This window comes from Larimichthys crocea, chromosome I (genome assembly GCF_000972845.2).
Source record: "Larimichthys crocea isolate SSNF chromosome I, L_crocea_2.0, whole genome shotgun sequence".
Taxonomy (NCBI): Eukaryota; Metazoa; Chordata; class Actinopteri; family Sciaenidae; genus Larimichthys; species Larimichthys crocea.
The window spans coordinates 41,989,404-42,008,658 of NC_040011.1; the positions used below are offsets into that span (position 1 = coordinate 41,989,404).

A 19,255-nucleotide genomic window follows, 5' to 3' on the forward strand; every position below is an offset into this window, starting at 1 on the left:
AGGTAGGATTAAGACAGCTGCACAAAGACACGGATTCATCAAGCCCAGGTGAAACAACTGATCAAGATTCACTGATTCACCATCCCGGAGGCAGAAATCCTCATGGAGCATACAGGAGGTCAAAACATAATTAAAAAGAAAGGCAACACCGCCACAGTGATAAAAAAAAAGAAAACACGCTGAACATCACATTACACCAAAAACGCATTGTACTTCATTTTGAATTGAAATGGACTGCAGATTGATTGAATAGTGTAAATGTGACTCCATCAGACTGTATAACTCCTTGATAAATAGCTGAGCTAATAAATAATAAAAAATTTATTTATATAGCGCCTTTCAAAGGACCCAAGGTCTTCACGCCAGAGAGGGTCCTCAGGGACCGGTTGGACCCACTGGCATTCCCTGCAGATGGCATCAGGTATCTGTGCAGACTGCTGGGTCGGAGCCATGCACTGCAGTGTGGAGCAATCTGCAAGTCTGTTTTTTCCCAGTGGAGGCTTCCTGTACTCAGGGGGGGATGCAGAGCAGCTAAACGAGGCCACACACAATAAGGAGTGTGTGTCTGGCTATCAAAGCGTTGTCAGATGTCTTCACAATGTCACTCTGTTTATGAGCACAGCAGGCCTACAACCATGCCAGGACCAGGGCCTGAAATGACCTTTGGCCTCCTGCTTTCAGTGTTTTCACAAATTAAGGGTCAGCATGTGACCCTTAATTTGTGGCTTGTGCTGTCCTCCACAATGTGGCCTGTCTGAGGAAGGAGAGGGCCACCAGAGTGCCACCAGCCATCCTGCAGTCTTTCCTGATGACGACCAATATGTGTTAAATTATCTTAGTTAATATGCATGCTTTAAATTTCAGTTAAATATGTCCTGCAGTGGCAAATTTGTGGGTTTTTTTTTAATTTTATTTAAATTGATTTAGCCTCTTATGATGATTGTGCCTAATACTGTGTGTATACAAGCTGCAGGGAGGCTACTGCATCTGTTCATTTGATGTGTAGGATTTGTCCTGCATTTATTTCAGTGTGCAGACATGTGGGGTGTATTATATACAGACCATTGAATGTGTATTTATCCTTGTGTTGTATGATATGCTTTGATTCTGTGCTTTCTATCTTGTAGAGTCACTGTGTGACTTCAGTTTTGAAAGGAGCTGATGGTCTACCTGTTTAGTACAATTCCACAAAATGCTCCACAGCCTCATTTTAACAACTCTCCTCCTCTAAAACAACGGCTTACAATATTATGACTTTATTCTTGTAAATTTATGACTTTTTTTCTCTGTGACCCTCATATTCCATCTTTTTATATCTAGCCTTATAGTCTGTGGGAAACTGTAAATATCTAATGATTGCAACATCATCTAAAATCATAATATATCCAAAATGATTGAAATGAATGATCACAAACGATTTCAATAATGACAGTGGGTCTAGTTATGTGGTAGTTATGTGTAGTGGGAAGTGGCATAACTACTGGTTTCCGTTTGTGATGACTGAGATAAGGGATGAGATTAAATAGATCCTGGAACTAGAGCCTGGTGTGGAGCACAATAAATCTCCATGTAACTTATACCATAACATATCCTACTGCCTCCTATCCCGCTTTTGTGCAACCGGATCACGGATAAGTTGAGCCAAGATAGCCAAGATCTCCCGGCTTAATCCCTTCTCCTAGTTTTGTGCAACGGGCCGCTGCTCACGAAAGCAAAGGTAAGAATGGTTTCAGCATGACACTCTATACATAACTGTGAATGAAAGTGTATCATCCTGTGACTAATAGTCCTATCTGTATTATTCAATGTGACTGAATTACCTGTTTGTGTTACGAGACAGAGCGAAGCGGCAGACGGACAACAAAAACACACACACCACATTTTCAACTTTAATTTTAAGATTAAATACAAAAAGAGAAACTAATCTTTTTTTTTTTTTTAATAGTATTATACAGCAATTTCATTCATATCCAACACAAACATTAAAAAGGTCCAGTGTGTAACATTTAAAGGCGTTCCATTGACAGAAATAGAAAAAAATGTTCATGACAGCTGAAAATAAGAATCGTTGCTCTTCGTAGAGCTTTTCAAACTTGTAACCCGTTTCACGGCCACTGCGGATTCTCCTATATGCTTTGAACAAGAGGGTGAGGTGAGGTGTATTCAATCGACTGCATTCCGCTAGTGCTAAATGCCACTCAGTTTTACACACTGGACCTTTTTTTAAAAAAAACGTTTGTCACATCCGCCTGAACATAGAAACAAGATATTTTTATTCATTGGTGAGAAAACGGAAGCATGTCACTCTGATAACAAAAGTTCACACGAGGTGCCTCGTCCGACCGGCTCTGACTGCTGACTGCGGCGTTTCCTCTCCTACCGCAGAGGCTGTTTCAGTTCAAACAATCCCGTTCCACCTTTGACTACTTTTCCCACCACCAGGCAGGCTGAAGGTGACACCAGCTGATCGTGTGAGCCTGAAAAAGGAATCAATCAAAAAAAAAGACGATAAAAACAACAAAATCAATGCATGCAGAAATAGATTTGCATATTATTCTGTTCCTCACCCAGCATGGTAGCCTGTTTGAGGAATTTGTAGCTCGTCTCGAAGGTCATCTGCTGCAGAGGGGACGAGTTGGACTGGATGGCGAGGCGGTTTAACGGCTTGTATACACCTTCAAAACACATGTAGTCGGCTACGAGCGACAGATGTCTGGGATCCACCTCGATACCTAGAGACGGACAGACAGACGGGAGAGAGAGAAACTCAGACAAATCTTGAGCGCTTCAGACAGACTTGTGGTTTCACTGTTGATGACGAAAAAGACAATCAGGTCAAGTTAAGTAAATTATTGGCAGTGGATGAAAATGAAAGTGTGTGTGTCTGTGTGTGTGCATACCATAGACCGCAAATACATCTTTGATCTCCTTCTCTATGACTTTCAGAGCGACTTCAATGCCATAGGTGTTTGCCATGGCGTGCACCTCATTGGAGTACAGTCTGTTTATGTCCAAGATCTGGAGAAAAGAAAAAGAAATACAATCAGTCAACATTTCTTGAGATAAGAATCCCAACAAAATACTTTGATTGGGAAGTATTTCAATCCAAAGAACAATAATCTCTGCTTTGGATGAAATCTGAATATGATCTGAGAATATCATTTCAAATGGTCCAAACTGATAACGCACATCGTTCTGGATCTGTGACATGTGTTTATAGATATCGTTAAAGATGATGCGAGTACTAAAATCATTTAGCAGCATCCCGAATCCCCGTTAGATGATGACTTCAAAATGTTTAAAGAACTCCTCACAGTGTATTTATAGATAATATAATCTAAATAATGTAATATAAATATAAACATTACCTGCAGTGAATGAAACCGTTCAATGTTCAAACTTTAATATCTGCTATCATCTATAATAACTTCCAGGTATCCAAAAAGATCATTGAAATCTCTTTACAGAAATAAATAAATGTAGAAAAATGAATTATTACTAGTGAGCGGAGTGAACGGAGGCTCCATATAACTCTGTGTCAACTTTTGTTGCATCTTAAATGAACATTCTGACAAATACAAATCTGAAATTCACGTTTTGATGGATCATCAATGGCGTCCAGGAATCTGTGGCACCTGTCAATAAATATTAACGTTAATTAATGTTAAATAACTTTTAAATAACCACGATCTGCCGACATACATCACTGTGCTTGAACATTTCGTGCATGTTGATGCCCTCTGTGTTGAGAACCGTCTCTTTATCTCCGGTCTTCTTCGTGGTTTCGCTGAGCAGGCAGCGCGTCAAGCCTTTGGTCTCCGCGATGACGGCGTCCTGGGCCAGCGTGGACAGGACCGAGGTGAGGTCAAAGTGCACATTGCTCACCGGCAACACCAGGTCAACCTACGAACGGGGATGAATGGATCGAGTATTAAAACCGGCAATGTTTGAGATGTGGTTTTTGACATGATACGTGGCCATTAGTAAAATGTAGAATGCCTGACGCGGATGTTTGTCAAAGAGAGCAGCAGGAGGTGGAAACAGCAGAGCTGATAAGAACGCAGAGGAAATGAGGCCAATCGAAAAGACTTCGTATGTGGGTATCTATGTGTGACAAGAGTGGGAGAAGTTTTATAGCTCAGCGGAAAAAACATTTAAGGAGGCGAGAGTGGGAACGGTTGTTCGACTGCGACTTGTCCACAACTCGACGTGAGCCGGGATAAGCCCCGGCCTCCCGCGACCCTGATAAGAGTAAGTGGTTACAGAAAACGGATGGATTGATGGCCTGCGGTCACAGTTAGAGTGCCACCGACTTCCTGCTGCACCCTTTCCTCAGCAGACAGTCCGACTTATCGAAGCAGGAAGCGGTTTCCGCGAGCCTGATAAGTGGCGATGGAAGCTGGTTGGATGGAAAGCAGGAAGGGGAAGACATTAATGACGGATGCGTTCCATTTAGGTGAACCACTTCCAGGCTTCCGGGGTGTTGAATCACTCACATGACCTCACCTTAATGGAACGGAGCCGTCGTTGACGTCATGTGCTACACCTGTGCTCTTCCTGCAAACTCACCTCACACCAGAGTTCATGCTGGACATCGTAGCAATAGCTCTCTATCGCCGTGTTGGACTCCAGGACAGAGTTCACTCTCATCTGGTTCAAGTCCACGCCGCCCTCTCCATTTTTGTCTTGTTTGTTCTTGCTCTTCCGCGGTTTCACACCCACGGACTCCGGCTGGGACTTCTCTTGAGTGTCCTCCGATTTCTCCTCCACCGCCTCCTCCTGCTCCTGATCTTCTCTATCCTCGCCGTCGTCTCCTCCGTCCTCCTCCTCGCTCTCGTAGTCCACCTGCAGAGATGGGCATTGATTGCTTTATTGGTTCGGAACTTCACCGCAAAACTGAAATATTTTTACATTTAGATCGTTAAAACGAGGTTTCTTAGTGGTTTCAACTGGCAGATATTCTACTGTATTTGCTCAACTAACATCGTGAGCATTCAGCCAGTTAGATACTTGCAGAGATATGTATCTCAGAACATACCTGCATAATAGGGGCAGCTATGTTTACAAGTGCAAACTATGCAGTTGCTTGAGTAACAATCTAAAGTGAAATCAAAGTGTTTCATCCATCTTGGTACCTCCTCTTCCTGTTTGTTTTTCCGCTTGGCGTCTGTCGCGTCGGTGTCTCCTTCGTCCCCCGCGTCGTCCACGATCTCCCGGTCCTCCTCTCCGTCCCTGTCGTCTGACTGAGGAATGTTAACGCGACACAGAAAAAAAAGTTCAGATAAAAACGAACATTCAAAAGATGAGTGACAGTGGTGAAATGAAGAGAAAAAAACAGACCCCTGCTGTTCCGTCTCCGTCGTAGTCCTTGTCCGTGCGGGTGGCCTTCCTGGCTTCCACGGCGATGGACGCCAGCTTGGCGCTGCGTTTCTTTATGGCTTCGAGGAGGAGGCGGAAAAATCTGGGAGGACGAACAAACCAACAAAGTGTGAAAACAGAGACGACGCGAGGTTCAGCATCGTTAACAACTCTCACGCTCACACACCTGGTTTCCATGTAGTGGAGGATCTGCTGGGGTGACAGCAGCTTATCGTCACAGTAACGCTGAGGCGGCAGGAAGTGAAAGGTGACTTTGAATGTCCGCAACTTCTGTTTTTCAATCCGCAGCGTCTCTACCACATCCACCTTCTGTAGCACCTGTTCACACCCACCCACACACACACAAAACTTAATTATGGTGAGTGAAGAACATTTACAAACCTAAGCAAGCGCATGTAAATGTGAAAACTGATTAGGGAAATGAACATGAAGGAGATCGGTATGATGAAAACACCAAGGAAAGAATATCGATATATATATTCATAGAAAATCTGATCCTCACCTCAGCAAGACAGACTCTGGTGAGTTTCTTACGGAGCGTTTTGGCTTTCTTCAAGGCTTTCTTGTTGTTTAGCACCGGAACGCTCATCATGGGAGTTTTAATGTTGGAGCTGGCCACCATCAGGATCTCCCTCAGTCTGCGAGACAGACACACATATGTATAGAGAGAGAGGGTGAGACTGAAATACACTCAACAAAGAAACGTTTATTCCTGGAATAATTGTGTCAGTGAGCACCTCTCCTTTAATGCGCCACACCTATCAGGTGGATTGATTATCTCGGCTGAATGGCGTGACTACTGCACAGGTCTGCTTTTCCTTCGCCTAAGGCGGGTGAGGTTTCTTGGCGGTAGGCTCTGGAATGTTGGCCCACTCTCAGACATGCTCCCCTGGGTGACTGGTGAGCGTGCAGGCATTGCAAGAACCGGAGTGTTTTCACCTACAGCTATTACTTTTGCGGCATGAGGCTGTGTTTTATCGTGCCAGATGAAAGGCACAATAACGAGACAATAAAAGAGTTTCCGCACGATTGAATTACAGTCGATAAAATGCACCCGTGTTATGTTACCGGTTTCACAGCTAATGTTGCATAAGCAAACTAAACATTGGATTTTAGAGAAGATAAGCGAGGTGTAAAATAAAGGAAGCAGTGGTTTTTTATGTCACCGTTAAATGTCACCGTAACTCACCACAGTATTTTCTTTTCAATGCCAGTTCTACCATGACGAGAGAGAGCAGACCGCAGTAACCCCGAAGTTATGACTATACCTTAACCAAAGCAGTTTAAAGATGCAGATTGGGAAGGTTGCTGCCCTACTGGAGCTGCAGCCATAGCCAGTGGTGTAAACTGACCCAGCACAGTGTTGCCTCTTTAACACTGAGCCTGAGGTGAAGCTACACATGAAAACAAACCTGTCTAGGTCAGACACTTTTCAACATCCTTTGTGAAAAAGACTTTCCTGACAATACACCTGCTTTGACAAGGTAAATAAACCAACCCTTCGGTCAGTGGTAACCTGACCTAAAGAGACAGAAGTCTATTACTGCAGCTTCAGAATATTCATTCAACCCTCTTATACTGTAAATACTGTGTATTCTATACACCGCACCCATGCTATGATTAATATGTGCTTTTGTAATTGTTAAAAGGATTACACTGGGGTTCAGATGTTTAAACTAATATAGACAGTGTGTGTGTATCCTGTCTTTTGCATGTCTCGTGCACTTCCCTTAGCAGGCCTCTAATTTACTGAGGCTGGCAGAGATAATTATAAATCAGTAGTACAAGGACAGGAGAGGCAGGCTAGGGGAGTACCATTTGGATATGAATCACAATGCTCATTACTGAGCAGAAAACCAACAAAGAATGTTATGATATTATCTGTATCAGGTGGGAGGTGTCCGAGACAGCCCTTTTTTTGTATATGTATAAGAACCAACTGTTAGAGCTCCTCGAGGAGCCTTTTCTCTGTAACCCCTTTTGTGTGTTGCACTGTTAAACGCAATAAATAATAATAAATTCAACTTAAATTTTGATACTTTGAATCTAGTCTTCCTTATTCTAGGGGTTTTCTTAAAAATTCCCATAACAGTAATGTATTAGCTTTGTGGTTTTACTTGTGGTCAGCTGCTCACTGAGGTTTGTGTCTGGTTCCTTTTCTAACACTATGCTGTAATCCAGGAAACATGTTGAAACGCTTTTACTCCATTTTATTACACATTTTATAATCGGATATTGAAAATAAGCAAATTCAATGTCTGTAAAACACAGACTGCTGTGTTAGATTTGAGCACTACATCGCAAAATAACATGATTTAGTGAGGCCGAGGTAAACTTTGACTCATCTGCTACCTCATGTCATTCCAATAACAAAGAATGTGTTATTTGATGTGATGTAAACGTGCTAAAGACTGAGAAAAGTTTGGATGATGGTTGATTTCTTTTGGTTTGACTTGCTGCTGCTTGTATTTGTGCAGCTACAACAGCAAAAATAAGAGAGCTATTGGGTAAAAATGAGCTAATTTCATCCCAATAAACAGGCTGAAATAATCATGAGTTTGGTGTAGTGGCGACGTTACCGAGGGATTCCCAAAGTGACGTTCATCTCTCCTCTTCCGGCAAAGTGGAAGGTGTTCAGGGTCATCTGGGTGGAGGGCTCGCCGATGGACTGGGCTGCCAGCAGACCGACCGCTTCGCCTGGATCGCACAGTGACCGCTGCCACTTATAGTGGAACAGCTGGCGGAGGCTGAAGACGCACAGAGAGAGACGTGAAGTTTAACCGACCTCACATAGAAGAAAACTTAATAACCTGTGCTTAACTGTATACTGCTTCACTGAGAGGTGTTTCAAAAGCGCCACAAACTACCGCATTCACACTAAACATTATAACGTGAAGGCATGATTTAGCACAGGGCAGCGTCTCCTTTAGAGAGAGGGACCTTAAAAACTGAACTTGACCTGCTACTGTGTAACACAATCTTTGCAGAAGTCGTAAACTTCCTAAAGTTTCTGATAAAACAAAGCAAAAAAGTTTAATATATATATGTTGAGGGTGTTATGTGGTGCCTGAACTGAGTATTTATTTTCTTTCTGACTTCACAGAGTGAACGCGGTGCAGCAGATGGCCTCTAAATAAGGAAAGAAATAAGATTTTTTTATTTTTCCATCACGTTACTTCAACTTTTGGAGCCATCGGCTGGTTTTTATCTTCAGATTAAGACGTTTTGTTGATATTTCTTTTGACACGACTCACAGAAAAACTAGTATTAGATATGTTCACATGGAGTACCTGTGGGAATCCAGGCGCTCTTCACTCAGCCCGTCTCTGTCCTGCAGGTATTTGTCTGTGATGCTGTGAAAGTTTTCAGACACTGATCCGAAGCACACGTCCGGCCTTAACGTGCTCAAAGAGGGCTCGGGGCAGCGGGAGGACTTCCTGCTGTATTTGGATCTGCTGGACTCGTCCAGAGAGTGCCACTGCTGCAAGAGCTGTTGGAGGGGGAGCAGAGTTCAGATGACGTTCTGGTCTGACTCGGTCATAGGTCGGCCTGATACTCTGCAGGAACTGAAACGTGTCAAATACCTGCTGTACCGCGACGTTTCTGCCATACACATCTGGCAGTGCTGCTCCTTGTTCGGCCTGTTGGAGTTTGGCCAACTTCTTCTGGGAGAACAGCAAGAACGCTCCTGACAGGATTTAAAAAAACACATGACATCTCCTGATCAAAAACAATGCTCTCTTACTGATTTTAGAATAAGCTGGGAGCGGGGCTTTATGATCACTAACCTCTCCGTGGACATGCCGACTCTCTCTTTGCTTTCCAGCGCTGGATGGCTGCAAAGTGTCGACTGGCACCCTGAGGGTCCAAAAGTGCCAAAACCCTGTCCAGACCCTGGGACCTCTTGATAACCTGACAGGAAGGAGGAAACACATAGCAGGTTGTGTTTGACTGTGTGGGAAGATGATTATTGTGCTTCTACACAAGAAACTTGAAGCAGCACTGGGTGGTCGGTAGCATAGTGGGTTAAGCGGCCGCCCCGTGTGTGGAGGCTATAGTCCTCGCTGCAGCTGGCCCCGGTTCGAATCCCGCATCGGACGGCTAATTTACTGTGTGTCACTGCCCCTTGTTTCCTGTTTATCTTCAGCTGTACTATCAATAAAGGCATAAGGAGTGGAGACAAAAGCAAAATACAACTGCTGACAACTATAATGCTGATTATCCGGTTTGTTCATTTCTCAGAAGCCAGGACTAATTATAGCTGAAGGTCTTGCTACCCGTGAAGTTTATCTGCACCCTGCATCACAGTCTGCTACGGACACTGCTCTACCCGTATCACAACAGAGAGTGGTTGAAGCGACACATGTAGCATCCTAAAAAAAGGAATGTGTGTGTACGTTTGTGTGTAGTACATATTTATCCCCAGGGGCCATGTTGGGAGCACCGTGGGGCCCATGAACTACACCTTCACTGTGGCAGCCGTTTATGAACTACACCTTCACTGTGGCAGCCGTTTTGGCCAGTGGCATCCACTGAGGAGGACGCACTGAATTTGACAAGGCTGCGACCTCAAAGTATTATTTACCGTGGGGAGATTAGCTTTCTGCAGTTTTAAAGTTCGAGCGTCTTGCCAGGAACAAAAATCACGTGTTCTGTTAAGCCACATTTCTGTGGCTGAAGCTGTTATGGAATTTTCTATCCTTAGGTTACACAAGGTCACGTGTGGGCCTTGAGGTCCTCAGCAGTATTAGTTGTTTGGCTTTGACTGGGTGCCAGTCTATCTCAACACTGTGGTGTCCAGGGTCGACGAGACCTGTTGCTGCCTTCCTAGACATAATAGATAGCTGCTGTTGACGTTCCAGTCTGCGTAAACAGACATCTGTGTCTCCAGACTAGAATATGCTGACAATAACACCTCCATGAGTAAAGACATTCTCTTTGACTAATTCTGGGTGTGTAGTATTTGTGGTGTTATCTTTGGGTTTAAAGTCGATCCACCAGCATGTGTTGGGCAGAATGTGAGACCGACTCAGGCACTTCTGATGAACTTTGAGAGTGTCTCTAATTCTCCTTGGCCAAGCGTCAATAAATAATACAGCATAAGACATCAGAGGCTCCTGAACACTTTCTTCTTCCTGACCATTGACCTCACTTCAGCAATTTCTCCACAACAGAAACTACATCCTGTTACTGTGTAAAAATAAACCACCTGACTCTAACTCACTGTGAGCCTGTTTTAAGGCTCAGAGGATTCAGCTTCTTTACCATTGGAATTCTAATCAAAAGGTGTCGCATCATTCTCCAACACAGCGTGCAGACTACCAGACGTGTGATCGCTTCACCGCAGCCAAAAGAACACAGCTAAGTTAGAAAACCACCGTTCCACTTTTGGTTTGGCTGAACATGTTCTCAACCACAAATAAGCTTTTAGATACTAAGCTGCAGCATCTCCCTTTCAGTTTTTGTTTTAATAACACATATAGTGCATTATCTCTGTGTGTGGAATGATTCATGATGTGTTTTACCTCGTAGTTGTCCTCTATGAAGGGGAACTGCCTCGGCTGCAGGAACTGAGTCTTGGGGATGTCGAGCCCGTCTTCGCCGTACAGGAACTGGACCACGGATCCGTCGCTGTCCCTCACCGTCAGATCGTACTGCACGACTAAACCCTCCAGATGCTTTATGATACATCTGCAGAGGAGACGTGTGTTCTAGGATTCTTTGCTTTGGTTCATGGACATCATATTTCACTCCACAGAATGATGAATAAACAGCTGCTTGTTTGCACACTCACAATGACTGCAGTCTTTTCTGAACTATTGGAGCCGTAACGTTTCATTTACCTCTGCAGGTATCCTGATCTAGAGGTTTTCACAGCTGTGTCGACCAGTCCCTCTCTGCCAGCCATGCAATGGAAGAAAAACTCCTGAACACAAGTCGAGGCGAAGACAAGAAGAGAAATGTGTTATGAAGTAACGAGAACTTTCAGAAACGTCTGCAAGGGCTAAAGTTACAAGCTTTCTTCAAGTACCTGTGGTTTTATGCCGGTGAGAAACCTTCCAGAAACAAAGCCGCCAGCACCGGGCGAGGGGTCGTACGGCTGGAAGCACGGCAAGGATTTCCCAGAAGGCATCAGTGGAGGCCTACGGCCCTCCAACTCAATCTGACCTAGTAGACACGAAATCTGAAACACACACACACACACACAAGTGTCAGTTTGTAGGTTAAGGTCAAGGTGTTTTCAGAATGTTCAGCGGGCGTACTGTGACAGGACGGTGCCGGCTACCTGCATGGTGTTTACAGTAGAACCCTTCGCTCCTGACTGGACCATCAGCTGGAGGTTGTTGTCAGGGAAAGAGGTGTGGAGTCCGACCGGCATGCACACCTACGAACACACACACACGGCAATATTTCATCTTTCACATTAAAAACTGAAGGAACGTGCCCAGAGGAGTCATCGGATACGGTGTGGCGGGTGGTGGGTGACCTTGTTAATGTCGTTGTTCACTTGGTTGGCCACTTCTTTGAACTTGTGGTCGGCCATGCTGAAGTCTCTCTGGTCTGGATTGAGGTGAGCGTCCTGCCAGCGGCTCTGAGCCTCAGCTTGATCCACATCGGAAGGCAGGTTGAAGGCTGCTTGGAGAGCCTTGGCGGCAGAAAAAAGGGAACCATAGATGAATCAGTGGGGAGGTGTCAGAGACAGACAAGAACCAACTGTTAGAGATCCTCAGGGAGCCTTTAATCCGTAACCCCTTTTGTGTGTCACACATTTTCAAAAGCCGGAGACTGACCGCGTCCTCCATGCTCGGCACCGAAGATGACTCAGCTGCTGAGTAATACTGCTTTTACTTCACTTGTGTGTAGTACATATTTATCCCCAGTGGCCATGTTGGAGCACCGTGGGGCCCATGAACTACACCTTCACTGTGGCAGCCGTTTTGGCCAGTGGCATCCACCGAGGAGGACGCACTGAATTTGACAAGGCTGCGACCTCAAAGTATTATTTACCGTGGGTTAGCACCTGATATGTTTTCCTTTATTTGTTGGAATATTTGGAATAATCAGAGCCGGTGCTTTTACTCACTTTGGTGCCGATCTTCAGCGACTCTTGAATGATTTTTTTCCTCTTTCTGTTGGCACCCGATTTCACCAGGATGTCTTCCACACCTGGACACACAAACACAGTCAACTCTGAGCATCTTCCATCTGCGGTTACAATACTACAGTCTGCGAGGAAGGCGACAAATGTGGCTTGGTGTGTTTCATGTACCCAGAGTGAAGCCTCTGTACAGCTGCAGGTAAGCGGTGAAGAGTCGAGCCAGACAGCTGAGCAGTTTGCCGCTGGTCTCGCCTCCGTACAGCTCGTAGCAGCAGTGGACTAGACCGTAGGCCGAGGAGCCGTAGTGAGCTTTGTCCAGGACGCCGACCAACACTTCCCCCTCACGAATCACAACCTGGGACACACACAGAGACGTTTTTTTTACCATGCCGTGATCAGTCTGAAATTCTTTTGAAGACTAAGTTTCAACATGCCAAGCATTAGCACAGAGATCGTATCAAGCTTCATCACCGTTGATACATGTTGATTTGGATTTGATTTGTAGTTTTTCCGTGTGTGTGTGTGTGTGTGTACCTGTGAGTCACACATGCTGTCAGGGTTGTACCCTGGAACAGCTCGCGGCGGGACTTGGATCCAAGCCTTGCTGGGGATTTTGGATTTGCTAACCAGGTTGAGTGGCACGGCCTTCTGCGGGATCACATTCAGCAGGAGCGTAGACACCACCTGCAAGACACAACACATCCGTCGCACTTCAGCACACGGCTGAGGCATTCGAATCGAGCGTCTACTGAAACCTCACGGGGTTCAGTTACCTGCTTTCCGGTCCATAGCTGCTGAGGTTTGAGGATGGCCGGCGGCAGAAGTTTGACTCTGCCCGGTTTGTCGGTCAGTCCTCTGTACACCAGCTCAGTGTACTGGACTCGGGTGAAGAAGCAGCCTCGTATCGTCATCCTCGTGCCCGACACCATGTGGTCCTGGATCAGACCCGCTAAAGGTTTACCGTCCTGCAGAAAGAGAGGAAAACCTGAGTACTAACAGCTTCTGGTCTGATGAAATGATCAGCTGAAAGAGCAGCTGTGTACTCAATGTTACTGAGAGAGTCTCAAACTTTAGACACACAAACAGATGTTTGCCTGAGAGTTTTGGTATCTTCAGTGTGTGTGTGTGTGTGTGTTTACACACCTTGGGGACGAGGTACTGCTGGTCAGTGCTGACTAACGTGTAGGCCTCCGCTCTGGCCAGCTCACTTTGAGGGAAGTGCGCGTTCATTTCGTCTCCGTCGAAGTCGGCGTTGTACGCCTTGCAGTTGGCGTAGTGGAGTCGAAGCACCTGAAGATTTGTCGTACACGATATGTTTATCTCCACTCTGCTTCTATGATAAATCCGAATGATTTAAATGAGCCTGGAGCGATCCGATCGTACCTTCTCTCCTGGTAAGATGCGTGCACAGTGGGCTTGTATGGAGGGTCTGTGCAGGGTGGGCTGTCTGTTCAGTAACATCACGTCTCCGTTCTTTATGTGACGATTCACCTGGACGGGACAGAAGGAGACAAGTCAGTGACGGTGAAAGGTGTGCCGTGGGGGGGTCAAACGGCTACGATCACGTCACGCCTTACGATCTTCATGGGTATCTTTTGTTGGCCGGAACACGGCGTCAGCAGTTGCTTGGCGACGGCTTCTCTCTGCGCGAAGTTGGTGGGCGACAGGATGGTTCTCCTGCCGTCCTCGTTTATCACCATGGACGCGCCGGGGTGGACGTTGGGCCCGTTGAGGACGGCCTGGCGGAGCTCCTTCACGTTCCACGGAGTGACGGGCTGAGGGTAGGTCAGCTTGGTGGCAAACACCTGAGCAAGAGTGAAAGACACGGAGAAGTCAGACCTCTGGTGATCGATGTTATTCTCCTTCCTCGATAAAGTCTGTTACTCCTGACGTACCATCGGTATTCCGATCTCGTTGGTCCCGATGTACATGTCAGGACAGATGACAGACCGCGCGGCGTAGTCCACTCGTTTTCCCATCATGTGCTTTCGGAACAATCCTTCCTTCTTCTCCAAGATCTGGCAGAGGAGAGGAGACGTGTAACCGACTGGAAAGTGTTTTACCAGCGGACAAAAGGAAAACACAGTGTGTGTGCATGTGATACCTGTCTGATTCCAGGGTATTTCTCCGACATCAGTTTGTCCATGTCGCTGTCGAAGACGATGTTGACGTGGGCCTGCAGTCGAATCCATATGTTGTAGAGTTTATCCGTCATCGTCTGCCCGGGGATGCCCGCCAGAAACGTCTGGTCTGTCTGTCCAGGAGCCTGAGAGGGGACGAGAGAGGACGGGGTTGACCTATGTCCTGTGCCAAAATAATAAATACATTTTCTATTTTGTCATGTATCTTTACCTCTTCCTCCTGAGTGGTTTTCTTGTCTGCTATGAGAGCCAGAAGTTTCCTTATGATCTCGCTGTCCTTCATGACGGCCTGCATGTTGACCGTCTGACCGTTTGTGAACATCTGATCGCCCAGGCGACTGATAGGACGATACCTGACAGGGAGAAGGGGAGGTGTGTGATAAATATGTCTTTCAGTGCATAGAAGGCTGAGAGTCTTTGGATTATTTACATGCTTCTTTGGCTTCTATGAGAAAATCTGATCTAAGTTTTTGCAGTGAAGCCTACACCACCAGTGATCCAAGGTGGGGTGTGTTGTACCTGCATGGTGGCACCACCAGCAGCTCCAGGAAGAAGAGGTCTGGACAGAAAGGTTTGTCTCCGCCCTTTGGTGTCTCCTCATCCAGCCCGGAGAACAGACACTTCAAGAAGAAAGCTGGAAGAGACATCAGAGGGTCAACGAGACCACACGTTCACCTCTAACTGTTTAAACGTTACAGTTTTACGCACACGGTGGTGTGACGTTTTTCTTAACGGCGTACCTTCTTTCTCCCACAGCTTGTTGATGTGTTCTCGAGCCGTGCTGGCCGTCAGGTAGACTTTCCTCTTGGCCGCCAGATTCTCTGCGAGAAGACGAGAACAAAAAGCCGGGCTATTATTATCCGCTTACTGTATTATGTATAAGCAGAGTTTGTCAAGGATGAAGCGCGGGGGATCGTATCGGTGCAGAGTTACAGGTGCACACACGCACGCTTCAACAAAAAACAAGTGTTTACTCACCATCAGTGTAGCCACTGATCTGTCCTCCTGATGGCACTGTGACTATCAGCTTAGTGTTGTGTTCACGACGCACTGTGAACGTGCCCGTCCTAAACACACACACACAATATAAAACAGACATCAACAGATTTTAGAGTCATTTGCATCGATAAAGCGTATTTCATTATTATCACTGACAACTTTTGCCCAACTTCAGTCGTGATCATGACTACCAAATAGTCTTTAATAACTCTGAGCGCCAGTTTGTTTAAATAATAACACAATATTGATTTTATAAAGTAAATAAATAAACAAATAATTTTCTGGATACTACATGCAAAGAGGGAAAACACGCACACAACACGCTCCGGTATCATATCAGCACGCGCACACACACACACACACATCATGTCTGAAGCATATATTGTATTGTCTGATGTCAGTGCCACCAGTGGAAATAGCATGTTCATTCTCCTCCATCTGGTGGACAAAAGTAAAACCTACAATGTCGATACCAAAACAATGCAATGAATCCATTCATCCATCTATTTCCTCTAACTGCTTATATTTAATCAGGGCTGCATCGGATAGGAGGCTGTGTACACCGTGGACAAGTCAAGGCAATAAATATGATGTGCAAAAAATGTTGATTTCATGCTGTAATGGCCGTGGGGTCTTAACAGGGGCAGTTTTGCCCTTAACATGCTGGAAGAAACCTAAAATGAGTGACTGTTTATGGGTTATATTATCCCGAAATTTGACAAAAAGCATGTTGTTTGTATTAAGACAGACAAAATGCTAAAAAAAAAAAATCAAACGTAAAAAGGACTCAGATGTTCTGAGTGAAGCACAAACGTTCAGCTTTTACGTAGAAAGTATTTCATACCAACGTTAAATGAAAAAAATGACTTTTCATCGTGTCGTCTTTGTTACCTGCAGTTTGGGCACTTCCTAGAAGTCATGTACGTCCTCCAGAAGCTGGTAATCAGACTGCCCCTCTTTTCTACGAGGTGTTTAATCTGGAAAGAAACGCACACAAACACAAGAGTTAGTGTGAGTCCATTAGTGCATTCATTTCCGGTGTGTGTACATGGTTGTACTTGTCATTGTGTGTGTACTCACCGGTTTGGCGTTCGCCGAACCTTCTGCGTTCGCTCCAACTATCATGTCTGTGAACTCCTGAAGCGCCGCCTGGATCTCATCTCCTGTCGCTTTGGGATTCTCCTCCAGGCACTGACACAAACACACACACACACACACAGATGGGTGTACTGGGTGCTTCGTTTATGGATAAAGTATGCTTCAGTTTATCTTCACCAGAACGTATGAACCCACCTGGTTGAGATATTGTTCTATCTGGTAGACCTCCTGCATGGCTCCGTGGTCCAGCAACTTGAGCTGATTCAGCAGCAGGTGGATGGAAGCTCGGCTACACGTTAACATGTGACACGACAGGCAGGAGCCACGGATCAGCAGGTAGAGTTTCTGTTATAGTGGGGAACAGTTTTACAGAGTGTTTTAGAGTTGTGTGTACTGGATGCGGATGTGTAGCTGTGTGGTGTGTTCGTGGGGCCCTTACGTCAAAGAACAGCGGGTTGTATACAGGCAGAGGCAGCTCTAGATGCCCCAGGTGTCCTGGGCAGTTGCTGAAGTCCTGACAGCAGGTAGAACACACCTGGGAAAGACAATAACATTAAACTTTACACAAAAAGAAGAAGAACTAAAAAGTCAGGAACAGACTGATCCTCTGCCACGTCACAGGTGTGTTATTACTGCGTCGGTACCTCTTTGTTGTCGGCTGGTCCCAGGGCCAGATCGTACAGGCTGTTCAGGGCCACGTTCCCGACAGAATCGAGGAACCTGGAGTTAGTGATCGCCTTCACACTCAACTTCCTGCACAGGACATGAAAGGAAGACACTGTTATAGTAGAGACATCCACACTTATACTGGATTCTTAGCACAATTTGGTCCACCCTCTGCACAGCACGTTCACCAGGCAGAGGAGCGTGTTCAGCGGCAAACATCTGTCCTAGTTTTTTCTCTTTACTTGTAGTTCTACAAAATACTTTTTACGTTGTTTTCTGGGTGCCATGGTGATGCAGCGGTTAGCACTGTCACCACACTGTCACCTGTCACCGGACTCTAAATTGTCTGCAGGCGTGAACGGGTTATTTGTCTCTATGTGGCCTGTGATGAACTGCCGGCTTCTCCACTGTGCACCCTGCCTTTTACCCCAAAAAGTCAACTGGGATCGGCTCCAGTCCCACCCTGACCCTGATGAGGATGAGTCGTAACAGGATACAGTTTCCTATTTGTAAAAATCTTCAGATTGATGTTATATGTTGATTTTAATGGATGTCTACTGTGTCTCATGCTGCTACTGGATGCTTGAATTTCCCTCAGGATCAATAAAGTATCTATCAGCTTTATCATGTTGGTGTTATCAGTATTTAGTCCTTATCAGTCCTTAGTTACCTAAGCTGACATCCATCATGGACAACACCTCTCACCCCCTACATGACACTGTGGGTCTCTGAGCAGCTCCTTCAGCAGCAGACTGCTACACCCACGGTGTAAGAAGGAGAGGTTCTGCAGGTCCGTCATCCCTGCTGCTGTGAGACTGTACAACACCTGCACCTGATCATGTTGGAGTCTCCTGTTTATTTTCTATTTTATTTCATTTATACCTTGCAGTTATTATTTATAACATGGTCACTTACTTTTGTAATATTGTTTATAATATGGTCACTACTCTTGCAATAATATTATTTGTATCATGGTCACTTTCTTTGCAATATTTCTTACACTATGGTCACTTTACATTACAATACTCTTTTTATATAGCATGCCACTTTTATCCTCAGTCTGTTTTGAAGGTTGATTGTTTTTCATGTTATTGTAGGTTATAGATATTTCTGTCTGTTTATTGTTTGTTTTTTTGCCTTTTCTACTTTTTTCTAATTCTGTAGTGTATGTTAAACTTTCCTCTGCTGCTGTAACAAGGACATTTTTAATCTAATCTAATGTAATTATGGTGTCCCCTACAGGGTCAGATGATGAGATGAGATGGTCACCCTCATCCTCACATCCTCAGAGCAGTAAGGCAGATCTCAGGCCAGCTCTTACTGGACTCTATTGAATCATAAATATGGTATTACTCTCCAAAAGACATGCTCCATATTATGGCACAAGGAAATAGGATGTGCACGTTATTTTTAATTGATTGATCAGGTTTGGTGCACAGGAAAGTGAATATGAAATATCATTGTTATGAATCTTGAAGCAGTAAGTGCAGAAACACATGTTGCCATGTTGTTTTAGCGTTTAAACCCAAAAAGCTAAGCGGATAAACAGCCTCGTCTCACCTGATCTCTTCGGCTGAGTACATGCCGAACGACATGCCCTCCAGCCGCCGCCACGGCACTTCTTTAGCGAACAACATTTCTGTTAAATTTCACGTGTTTATTAATTATAAATTCATGTTAGCGCGAGGTCACAGCAGCACATGCGACGCGAGGCTGCTCCTGTATCAACACGTGGGACCGTCGGACTCAACCAAAGACCAAAGAGGAGGGGGGGTGTATGCGAATAGATAAAGTTTGTACACATTTAGTGGATATTTTACTTTTATATAACAAGTTTAGCATTAAAGTAGCTGTGTGTGAACGTTAAGTGTGA

The 19,255-nt window shown here is 45.2% G+C and overlaps 1 protein-coding gene and 2 non-coding genes across 3 annotated transcripts; all 3 read right to left on the reverse strand.

The window, feature by feature from the left end:
- Positions 1 to 2,235: 2,235 nt before the first annotated feature.
- On the reverse strand, positions 2,236 to 19,130 carry polr1a (RNA polymerase I subunit A). The gene is made up of 37 exons (XM_019258364.2): positions 18,943 to 19,130; positions 17,361 to 17,469; positions 17,156 to 17,251; positions 16,912 to 17,061; positions 16,699 to 16,809; positions 16,510 to 16,595; positions 15,598 to 15,686; positions 15,360 to 15,440; positions 15,139 to 15,253; positions 14,831 to 14,972; positions 14,583 to 14,744; positions 14,374 to 14,496; positions 14,056 to 14,283; positions 13,862 to 13,969; positions 13,622 to 13,768; positions 13,252 to 13,443; positions 13,013 to 13,162; positions 12,650 to 12,833; positions 12,464 to 12,546; positions 11,867 to 12,025; positions 11,666 to 11,764; positions 11,411 to 11,563; positions 11,223 to 11,305; positions 10,905 to 11,070; positions 9,168 to 9,291; positions 8,964 to 9,067; positions 8,670 to 8,869; positions 7,959 to 8,126; positions 5,882 to 6,017; positions 5,546 to 5,697; positions 5,341 to 5,461; positions 5,136 to 5,243; positions 4,570 to 4,845; positions 3,703 to 3,903; positions 2,901 to 3,018; positions 2,568 to 2,732; positions 2,236 to 2,477 (listed from the first exon to the last, which is right to left on the reverse strand). Exons 1-37 carry the CDS (start codon positions 19,017 to 19,019, stop codon positions 2,377 to 2,379), a joined length of 5,067 nt encoding a protein of 1,688 aa, XP_019113909.2. The 5' UTR covers positions 19,020 to 19,130; the 3' UTR covers positions 2,236 to 2,376.
- Positions 9,777 to 9,945, reverse strand: LOC113747376 (small nucleolar RNA SNORA5). Its single transcript, XR_003463610.1, has one exon. It is a non-coding gene; the product is annotated as a small nucleolar RNA SNORA5 (small nucleolar RNA).
- Positions 12,232 to 12,368, reverse strand: LOC113747374 (small nucleolar RNA SNORA5). Its single transcript, XR_003463609.1, has one exon. It is a non-coding gene; the product is annotated as a small nucleolar RNA SNORA5 (small nucleolar RNA).
- Positions 19,131 to 19,255: the final 125 nt, after the last annotated feature.